This window comes from Apostichopus japonicus, chromosome 7, assembly GCF_037975245.1.
Source record: "Apostichopus japonicus isolate 1M-3 chromosome 7, ASM3797524v1, whole genome shotgun sequence".
Taxonomy (NCBI): domain Eukaryota; kingdom Metazoa; phylum Echinodermata; class Holothuroidea; order Aspidochirotida; family Stichopodidae; genus Apostichopus; species Apostichopus japonicus.
In genome coordinates this window covers 17,599,712-17,611,564 of record NC_092567.1, presented here as the reverse complement: position 1 = coordinate 17,611,564, position 11,853 = coordinate 17,599,712, and the positions used below count along the sequence as shown (strand labels likewise).

General features: G+C 38.5%; 1 protein-coding gene across 2 annotated transcripts in view; it reads right to left on the bottom strand.

The window, feature by feature from the left end:
* Positions 1 to 11,853, bottom strand: part of LOC139969526 (uncharacterized) — a 28,478-nt gene that overhangs the window by 4,170 nt on the left and 12,455 nt on the right. For both annotated transcript variants that reach the window (XM_071974580.1, XM_071974581.1), the window contains 7 exons: positions 11,352 to 11,489; positions 10,241 to 10,330; positions 8,820 to 8,973; positions 5,611 to 5,712; positions 4,799 to 4,956; positions 4,355 to 4,415; positions 2,107 to 4,106 (listed from right to left, as the gene is read on the bottom strand). In XM_071974580.1, coding sequence (XP_071830681.1) covers positions 2,107 to 4,106; positions 4,355 to 4,415; positions 4,799 to 4,956; positions 5,611 to 5,712; positions 8,820 to 8,973; positions 10,241 to 10,330; positions 11,352 to 11,489 — 2,703 coding nt within the window. The remainder of the gene's footprint in view (positions 1 to 2,106; positions 4,107 to 4,354; positions 4,416 to 4,798; positions 4,957 to 5,610; positions 5,713 to 8,819; positions 8,974 to 10,240; positions 10,331 to 11,351; positions 11,490 to 11,853) is intronic.

Here is an 11,853-nt window from a genome sequence, read left to right as displayed (position 1 = left end):
CTTCGGGTGAAAACAATGACGAGAAAAAATGTCAGAGATAAATACGTAATATTTTCTCAGTCCTAAGACTATTGTGGTGCACACTTGGAAATACATATGAAATTGGACTATGATCAAACCGCAGGGGAGTTATTAACTGACCCAAAGCTGGTGTTCTATTCACCAAACCTACACAACTCTCCTAATGTGTACATATCGGTGTTCTGTTTACCAAACCTACACATCTCTCCTACAGTGTACATACTGGTGTTCTGTTCACCAAACCTACACACATCTCTCTTACAGTGTTCATATTATTGTTCTATTCACCAAACCTACACATCTCTTCTACAGTGTACTGTACATATTAGTGTTCTATTCACCAAACCTACACATCTCTCTTACAGTGTACATATTATTGTTCTATTCACCAAACCGACACATCTCTCCTACAGTGTACATATCGGTATTAGATGCAAACTAGAGCACCAATGGTGCAGAAGCTCATACCTTTTAGAGCTCAAAAATGTAGGGCCCACAAAACTTTATGGCCCACCAAATTTCAGGCCATTTATCAGACTCCACCAATTTTGGGCCCATGAGGCCAAACATTTTAGGTTCAAAGACAATTTTGAGCTCCCCCCCTGTTCCCCCTCCATAAACAAGGCGGTTCTCAAACTTCTAGTCTCGCCTAGTGACGCGACAGTGTGTTAGAATTAATACCAAATATAAAGTTATTTGCAGGCAGTAATGGACACTGGTAAGCAGGACTCTTAGGCAGTAATAGATTCCATTAGAAGACTAATTTTCAGGCAGTATTGGTCATAACCCCCCCCCCCCCCCCTCCGTTAGCAGAATCCTGGCCACACCACTGGCTATAATTCCTATTTTCCCCCCTTAAAATCCTATTTTACCCACTCTCTCAAACAATACCACTGACCTACCCTATTAAACTTTCTCCCCTCTACCTGAGCAGACATAACTTCACAAGCACTCCTTCCCAAAATTTAGGCTGGCTGCCTACATACCTCAGGCTCAAAGACTTCTAAGAATCGGCAAGTGCTGATTGGCTATAGGGCTCTCATGCTTACAGTTCAACAGTTAATAACAACTCCCAATCCTGCTTTAATTCCACTAACAGCCTCTGCAGAGCTTAACCACAAATGTAAACAAACACTGCAGAGACTGGGAGACAAATGAAAGGAGCTTTGGAAAAAGGTGAAGGCTCAGATTTTTTTAAACAATGGGGGATTAATTGTAATTAACTTTTGACCAAAAATTATTAGGCATCACCTTATTCATACACAATCCAACAATCATCAGTTCAACTTTGAATATGATCCATCAAAATCTTGAGGAGATTGAGATATTTGAAAATGTTACAAAGAATGACCCCCGATGACCCCCTAAATGACATTTGACCTCAATTTTCCGAACACCCCTCGTAACTCTCATCCCGAGGAACGTTGTGACCAAGTTTCATTATAACTGGCCATACACTGTACGAACGGAAGTAATTTGAAAATATAGGGCCGCGGCCCGGGCCACAAAAGACCCCTAGTTGATCTTTGATCTCAAATTCATGAACACCCTGAAGGTAAAACTTCCATAGTACTATCGTGACAAACCCTCAACATTGTACCATGGAATCTCTAGGAGAAGAAGCATTTTGCGTATTTCCACAAAACGGCCCATTACGGCCCACAGGTGAGCTTTGACCCCAAATTTCGGACCATCTCTGATGCCCCTATACCCAATGGTTCTTGTGTCCAAGTTTCATGAAATTCCATTAAACACTGTGCGAGTGGGAGCGGTTTTACCAATTGTTGACGGATAGAGTGATAGACGCCTCACTGTAACAATAGCTCACACCAGCATGCTGGTATGAGCTAAAAACCTACACATCTCTCCTACTGTGTAAATATTTGTGTTATATTCACCAAACCTACACATCTCTCCTATCGTGTATATATTGTTGTTCTATTCACCAAATCTACCACACTTCCCTCCTATTATGTACATATTGGACGTTCTTTCTTTAATTTTGCGGGTTCGGACAACCAGAGAAACACCGTTAAACATTTGCCCCTGGTTTAAGGGTCATTTATCCGAATGGTGCAGACTTACCTGGTATTGCACGACTAATGTAGGTTTTTGTTGAAGGTTGTGCTGCACCATGTGGTTATTGACAGGGTTCATCCCCTGTCCGTACATTCCGGGGACAGTCTGCCTGCCCGCCGCCACGTTGACCACTGATTGGCTGTTCAGGAGACCATTCGGCTGAATATTCAAGGTCAGCGACGGGGCAGAGGCTATCTGTAGGATGTTTAGCTGTGGACCCATGGTGGCGGGTGCCTGATTTGATATTGCACCAGACTGGTGCAGTAAATACTGGTTCTGTCGTAGAGACTGCGCCGCCTGGGCGGGATACCTCGAGACGGGACGCACGATTGTCGGTTGGCTGGGGAAGGTCTTTGAAGGCTGGAAGGGGGAACTAGGGTCATTCAGTTTGGAAGTGGTTGCCTGCTGGGGAGGATTAAAACCTGGCGTTCCAGAGGGTACGAAAGTACTGTACGACAGCCCTTTGGCGCCATGCTGACTTAAATTTCCTATTTGTGATGGACTTTGTTGCATCAATTGTCCAGGAAACGAACTTTGTTTGATATCTACAGAACCCTCTATCCTCGGCCTGTCTTTACCGACAGAATGGAATGCACTGAAATGACTCGACTTTCCTGGTCTAAAACCGGTCAGCAATCGGGGAGCGTCCCCTTCGCCGACCTTTGGCGAACCTGCAGGGCTTGATTTGGAGGTGACATTAGAAAAGTACGTATCTGCATTGGCGGTCGCCCCCATCGGGTGATGGTGGCCGGTGGCCACTTTAACGGAGCTAACGTAGCTATCTGAAGACGGTTTTGCAGAGGGTGTAGAGGTAGGGTCCAATGGGTTGACGGCGTTGTAAACCGTTGACAAATTTGAGGGCACCACCAACGGCGAGGCCACCTCTGGAAGAGTGTTTTTAGAGGGTCTGCCCTGAGAGACGGAGCAGGGACTGAACGTCGCTGCCGTCTCGGACTTGATCTTTACGAGCGGCTGACTAGCACGTGTGGAAGAAACGGGGACAGGTTTGATCTCTTTATTCAGACTCTTACAGTGACCACCACTTAAGGTCAAGTCCTCTTTGACCTTGGCAGTCACTTTGGCAATCGTCACAGGCTGAGGAGGGGAAGCACTTTTAACCTCGGGGCTCTCCTCGGACTTGTTCAAGACGGAATTATCGCTTCTGACGATGAGGTCTTTCCTGTCGCTGTCATTTAAAGACATTCCCAGACGGTCCGTGATCGCTTCTAGTCTCTGCAGAGAAGTTAAATGACTGTTACTCGTCTGGTTATCGACATAATTGGAAGAAACCTCCTCCATTTCTTCCGATTTCCTCTTACTACGGTTCTCTGTCGTCAGAGAATGCTCCGGTTTACTAACACTTTCGTTCTCGCTCGTCACTTTTGTCTTCCTCGGTCTATTTGGAGATTTTTTCTTTGCTGAAGGTTCTCTCACTTTTTCTTTCTTTCCTGAAACTGTGGCTTCCTTAGTGAAATAAAGATTCTCAGACTGCTCTTCATCTTCTTTCTTGGTTGGCAGTACAATCTTTGATTTCTTGGGGCTACTTGGAACCACCACGCTTCCATCCTCCTCCAAGCCGGCATCGCCTGGTGACTCATTCCTCTCCATTCTCGAATTTTCCTCCTCGACAGAATCGTGATCCTGGTTAGTTGAATTAGACTGAAGACCTTCGCTGGTAACATCCTCTTGCACTTCCACGTCGCCCGACCTCCGTTTCTCTTTGAGATACGAGGGGTACACTTTGCTTTCTTCTGCTCTCTCCTCCGACCGTTCTTCGTCGTCTTCGTCTCTGCCGGTGTCGCCACTGTCCGAGGTCGACTCCATCTCGGTGTAATTGAGCGCCTTGCTCCTCCTGCGGAGTTCCCTCGGATACGAGAGGCAGTAGGCAGAGTCCTGGTCAGAGGCGATATCCGATAATTCCCCGTCGCTGATGCAACCCGGAGGGAAATGTTGGTCCAGGGCCTCCTGGAAGCAGGAGGCTACGTTGGCACCCATCATCGTGTATTCTGAAGGAGTAATTTCAACACAGGATTATTTCAATCTCATTCTAGAATTGATTAGAGGTAGTCATAGATTTTATATTACAAATTATAGAACAAAATTGATATCTATGAGTGGATTCATACAGACAGGTAGGTATGTTATAAATAGTTTTGTGATTTCCATATAAGCATCGTTAACATGTTTGATGAAATATATATAAAGTTTTGGTTAAATGAAGCACCTTTCTCTCGGAACAAAGAATGTCGCTTACCACTTTCAGGTCCGTTGTACTCTACACAGTTACTAAAAATCAACTCCATATCTACCTCAAACTGAAAAACAAAGAGAACGAGGAAGCAATGATGATAGAAAGACACACGTAACTAGTCGGAGGGTTCTGGGAGATTCACAGAAATTTTTTCTTGAACTTGAAAAGAGCAAAAAGGAAGTTTTTGGCTAGAACAGAGTTCAAACCCATTACCTCAGGTTACCAGCCTTTGCTCATCTACAAGAGCTACCCAGCCCAGCTATACCTTGACATACTATTGTTACTATACTATTGCTATACTATATTACTTGCTATACTATTGTTACCTAGTTATTGATTAATTTGCAGTTGGGGAGGGGGAGTTTGGGAGGAGATGAGATGATATTGGGTGAAGGGAACCAGGGGAAGAAAAGGACATAGGATACTTTTCCATGGATACGTCCCTACCTTGGCCTTTGACCTGTACATCTCTTCTTGAACTTTGACCTCCACTGTGCTAATGTCCATAGGACTCTGGATGATGTCATAATAAGCTGGAGCAAAAGATTCCTGCACGGGGTCAACAAATGGCCACGCATCGGGGTGCTTCTTAACAGCATCTAGCACTGGCGAAAGGGAATCAATGAAACATGTTACTCCAGTAGAGGATTTAGCAAACTGTATTTCAAAGCAGGCAGTCCTGGGTTATTTCTTAATTAACATATCAAAATGTTACACTACCCCAAAACAAAGCCCAATCAAATGTGTAGTGCAACCTTCCAGACAAATGTCACAGAGGCATTTTTTCTAATTGTCCAGATGATGCAACAAGCTGTTCATTAGCATTATTGAACAGTGAATGTTCATAGCAAAAACACAGCCTGGACTTATGTCATAAGCATCCACGCTCACTTAAGACAATCATTCTATCCCAAGGATCACTGACATAGATCGATAGCAATAAATTTGATACTTTCACAAGCAAAACATTTTCATTAAAATGCATTATTCCATTTCTTTTTCATCAAACCTTCAAATCAAATTGGGTTTGGAACTTTCTACGCCATTCTTGAATGTTTCTGAAAGTAGAGTCAGTAGGGTCTGGCTTGATGACACGACAAAGTAGAAACTTCCCTCGCTGTGTTTCCTTGCCTGTGTTTTCGGTCGCTAAATGTTTCTTTGTACAACATTGGACTTCGATGTAATCGAAAGATGTAATTTCATCGTCCGTCTTAAAAAGATAAACACATCGATCATACTATCGACGGAAAGATTTTTACCTTTCTTAAGACCTTCATACAACATTCTCTTCTTTTGCTTGGTTGAGGGATTCCTGCGGTCGATGATTCTTTCGTGACGTTTTAGAGACCTCAATTTCTTTCCTAGAACAGACAAAGAAAGATCTTCTGATTTGCCAAAACAATATCACCGACAATTTGTTTGCAAATTCAACCTGTACCAAGCAAAACTTGATGAATCTTTAGGGACTTACTGGGTCCCTTCCTGGGTCCCTTCCTGGGTCCCTTACTGGGTCCTATACTGGATCAGGCAGAAAGGATAACAACACACGGCTGGAACCAAAGACAAAACCATACCTCCCATTTTTATTTTCCTCCTCAAAGAGTATCTGTCCCCCTTTCTGGTTGTGTCCACCCCTTTCCCTCAATCCCAACCCTCCCCGTACTCTCTCATTATCAACAATTGGCAATGATTTTGTTGAAGCAAAGGAACAGTCTCTTTCCCCCTTTATCTCTTTCCATCCCTTACCATCACCTCCAACTACCTGTTATTCCCTTCTTATTGATCACTGACATAGTAAAAGGAAACCACAGAATGACTGATACCTTTTATATCAGAGAGTGTAGATATACCTGAATTCTATTCGTTATATATCTGAAAGTGTACATCAATCTGAACTCTATATATTCGTAATAGATCAGAGAGTGTAGACAAATTTGAACTCTATATATTCTATATATTCGTTATAGATCAGAGAGTGTAGACAAATCTGAACTCTATATATATATTCGTTATAGATCAGAGAGTGTAGACAAATCTGAACTCTACATATTCTATATATTTGTTATAGATCAGAGAGTGTAGACAAATCTGAACTCTATATATTCTATCTATTCGTTATAGATCAGAGAGTGTAGACAAATCTGAACTCTATATATTCTATATATTCGTAATAGATCAGAGTCTAAATAAATCTGAACTCTATATATTCTATATATTCGTTACAGATCAGAGAGTGTAGACAAATCTGAACTCTATATATATATTCGTAATAGATCAGAGAGTGTAGACAAATCTGAACTCTATATATTCTATACATTCATTACAGATCAGAGAGTGTAGACAAATCTGAACTCTATATATTCTATACATTCATTACAGATCAGAGAGTATAGACAAATCTGAACTCTATATATTCTATATATTTGTTACAGATCAGAGAGTATAGACAAATCTGAACTCTATATATTCTATATATTCGTTACAGATCAGAGAGTGTAGACAAATCTGAACTCTATATATTCTATATATTCGGAATAGATCAGAGAGTGTAGACAAACCTGAACTCTACATATTCTTTATATTCGTTATAGATCAGAGAGTGTAGACAAATCTGAACTCTATATATTCTATATATTCGTAATAGATCAGAGAGTGTAGACAAATCTGAACTCTATATATTCTATATATTCGGAATAGATCAGAGAGTGTAGACAAACCTGAACTCTACATATTCTTTATATTCGTTATAGATCAGAGAGTGTAGACAAATCTGAACTCTATATATTCTATATATTCGGAATAGATCAGAGAGTGTAGACAAATCTGAACTCTATATATTCTATATATTCGTAATAGATCAGAGAGTCTAAAATAAATCTGAACTCTACATATTCTACATATTCGTTATAGATCAGAGAGTGTAGACAAATCTGAACTCTATATATTCTATATATTCGTAATAGATCAGAGAGTGTAGACAAACCTGAACTCTATATATTCTATATATTCGTAATAGATCAGAGTCTAAATAAATCTGAACTCTATATATTCTACATATTCGTTATAGATCAGAGAGTGTAGACAAATCTGAACTCTATATATTCTATATATTCGTTATAGATCAGAGAGTGTAGACAAACCTGAACTCTATATATTCTATATATTCGTAATAGATCAGAGAGTCTAAATAAATCTGAACTCTATATATTCTACATATTCGTTATAGATCAGAGAGTGTAGACAAATCTGAACTCTATATATTCTATATATTCGTAATAGATCAGAGAGTCTAAATAAATCTGAACTCTATATATTCTACATATTCGTTATAGATCAGAGAGTGTAGACAAATCTGAACTCTATATATTCTATATATTCGTAATAGATCAGAGAGTGTAGACAAATCTGAACTCTATATATTCTATATATTCGTTACAGATCAGAGAGTGTAGACAAATCTGAACTCTATATATATATTCGTAATAGATCAGAGAGTGTAGACAAATCTGAACTCTATATATTCTATACATTCGTTACAGATCAGAGAGTGTAGACAAATCTGAACTCTATATATTCTATATATTCGTAATGGATCAGAGAGTGTAGACAAATCTGAACTCTATATATTCTATATATTCGTAATAGATCAGAGAGTCTAAATAAATCTGAACTCTATATATTCTACATATTCGTTATAGATCAGAGAGTGTAGACAAATCTGAACTCTATATATTCTATATATTCGTAATAGATCAGAGTCTAAATAAATCTGAACTCTATATATTCTACATATTCGTTATAGATCAGAGAGTGTAGACAAATCTGAACTCTATATATTCTATATATTCGTAATAGATCAGAGAGTGTAGACAAATCTGAACTCTATATATTCTATATATTCGTTATAGATCAGAGAGTGTAGACAAACCTGAACTCTATATATTCTATATATTCGTAATAGATCAGAGAGTCTAAATAAATCTGAACTCTATATATTCTACATATTCGTTATAGATCAGAGAGTGTAGACAAATCTGAACTCTATATATTCTATATATTCGTAATAGATCAGAGAGTCTAAATAAATCTGAACTCTATATATTCTACATATTCGTTATAGATCAGAGAGTGTAGACAAATCTGAACTCTATATATTCTATATATTCGTAATAGATCAGAGTCTAAATAAATCTGAACTCTATATATTCTACATATTCGTTATAGATCAGAGAGTGTAGACAAATCTGAACTCTATATATTCTATATATTCGTAATAGATCAGAGAGTGTAGACAAATCTGAACTCTATATATTCTATATATTCGTTACAGATCAGAGAGTGTAGACAAATCTGAACTCTATATATTCTATATATTCGTAATAGATCAGAGAGTCTAAATAAATCTGAACTCTATATATTCTACATATTCGTTATAGATCAGAGATTGCTGATAAACCTGAATTCTTACTCTCTTCTTTCTCTCTCAGTTCATCAGCTAACTTCCGTCTCTCCTCGGCTTGTATTTTCCTCCTCCGCACGGTGAGCTCAAATTCTCTCCTCGAGGCCTCTTCAGCTTTCTGCCTCTCCTCCTCCTCATGATCCATCAATGCTTTCACTTTCTCCTAAGTGACAAACATACAGGTTACAGTTTGTGTTACGATTCACTTTAGAGAAAGTCAGTATGTGTCCTGAATAAGCTAGAAATATAGATTATATGGTCAGCAACAATGAAGCTTGTACACTTATTTCATTAAAAACTTGCCCCCACCCCCCAAAAAAATTCAACTTTGGAATACTGAGACACTCAATGTATGCCGCCACCTTTCCAAATATATCTGGGAATTTTGGAACTTTAAACGCTGCCAATGAACGAGTTTAAGATGCTGTGACCACTTTAGCATGCTAACCCATTTTACCCAACACCGGTTTTATTTGCTGTGAAAGTTATATCAACAAGATTTCACTATTCAGTTCTAGTACTGATAGTCGTAATCGACTAATCGCCAGTAGTCACGATTACACTTTGGAAGTTCGATTAATCGCTCTCAAAACCTAACTTGCGATTACTGGACTACAAGCAAGCACTACAAATAATAATCTGCTTTGGCAAATAGCCTAACCTATCAAATACAACACTAAAACAGTTTGTCAGCAAATATCGCAATGTTACAGGTTCTCACAATGCTACACTAACACTGTGCTGTGTTAAAAATCGGCAAGCACCTGCTCCGGTTAGATTCATGTGTTTCCTTGTCACTAATACGATTGTTCTGCAGTGAAACATTCAATCCTAGCAATGTTTAATCATTGGGCATATTTGCAAATTCGTAATTATTAATCTTTTACGAGTGCCAAAGTATTTGTCATTTCTTCAAACATGTTTCCAATTACTTTATTACTGGCCTAGTCCACATTAATCGAATGTCTGATCGAGTGTGTCTATTGCGGTGTTGTTTAATTTCAATTTGCAAAATATGTGCCTACTAGAACATGTTTCTACAGAAAAATCTTGCATACTAATCATCAATAAATCCAGTGCACCATGGAGAAAGATTTGTTTTGACTGTATTTCTGCAATGTAAAAATGACAGTGATGATGTCATAACTGTAACCGAGTAATCACAGTTATCGCAAGAAGAGCTATACGATTGAACATATTCAAGAGAAAGTTGAAAGCTCATATTTTCCAGTTGGCTTTCGACTTTTTGTAAAGCGCATAGAAATGCATTTGCATATTGTTGCGCTCTATAAATGAATATATTATTATTATTACTACTGTCAACCAGTTTGTTGGATACCTATTCTTTCTGCTTAGATCTATTCACAGATATTTCATCAAACACCCAGTTTTTCTGTATTGAATAAAATCATTAATAATGTCGTTCTTACCTCTTCTTCCTGCTTAGATTTCTTCACAGCTATTCTAGACGACGTCCTCTTTGGTGCTAAATCTTGGAGTTTCCTCCTCAGTTCTCGTTCCTGAATGAATACAGTTGAGAGAGAGAGAGCAATAGAGTCAGACAACTGTCAAGGCATGTTGGGCACAACAGTCCCTCATCCATTGCTGCCAAGAACGGACAGGTTTGGAAAGCTACAAAGACAACGTACCCCCTCGTGGGTGATCCAGTTTTTCAAAAACCTGTAAAGCTACAAACAAACTATTTCTGATCTGATTGGATATGACAACTTAGTTAATATGATCAACTTAGTCTCCCACAAATTTACTTTACCAAAGAAGGAATATTGAAACTACAAACACACATAGACAGATAGCCTTCCAGAGATATTTTTTACAAAATGCAGCTTTCTAATAAAGAAAGAAAACATTAACAAACAAAAAAAAAGCCAAATTATGCCTATTATGCTCTAAACTGCGAAGCAAAACTATGCAAATATGTAATACGATGTACATCAAAGTTGAAAAATCTTGGTACTTCCAGTATTTCTGGAGAAAGGTTGCTTCTTTTTTTTTAAATCAATATATCTTCACACAAACATACAAAATCTACAAAATTCGCACAAATATACAAAAATACGAAATCTTCGCACAAAATATCTTCGCATAAATCATAATCAAATCTTCGTTCAACCACAAGATGAGTTTCTCCTTTCTTAGAACGCAATTACATAACAGAGCAGAAAACGGCATCAACATTTCTTTCATAATTTGCTTTCACTTGTTTAATTATCAAGGTAGATATCTTTTTTTTTTCCTTGTTATTTTTTTATATTTTTTTTATATTAATATTTAAGCTGTGCCAATTTTATTCTTCATATTCATTTGCTAAGGGTTTTGTCTTTTTGTTGTCATTGTAAAGCGCTCTTGAACATGCTTAAGCATGAAAAGAGCGCTATATGAATTTGGTAAATAATAATACAATGATAATATTCAAGATTTTGATTCTACTGACTTTTGCATATATTTCAGGGTTTTTTCCACCGGGTACTTGTATTAAAAAGTTAGAGTAAGACATGTTATCTGGAAGCTTTTACTACTGACCTTGGCAGTGAATAGTGTATGGATAGCTGGCAGGAAGTTTTCTGCTAGTACTTGGTAGAGTTCCTTCTCACACTTGACTTTACTTTTCTTGAGACTGTCGGTCAACGCTTGCCAATCCTCTTCCGTCTGACAAATGACCTGTCCGCACCGGATAAACCAAAGTGAAATATTAAATTAATGGTGATGATTTGTGATATATGAGGCCTTTTAAAGGCTCTTGCAACTTTTAATTTGTTCAATTGCCAATCCTCCTCCGTCTGACAAATGACCTGTCCGCACAGGATAAACAAAAATGAAATATTAAATTATGATGATCATTTGTGATATATGGTGTAGGGTCTTGGTGTTGAATATGCTGCAATCAGTGTTGTTTGCTATTTTAACTGCTGTATGAGTAAACAGTGCAGTGAATGTTCTTTAGGTCTTGTAAAGCCTGCTCCACAGTTCCAGACTGAACAAGATGCAAATCAACCGGACTTAAACTGATCCCCCTTCCCCCACC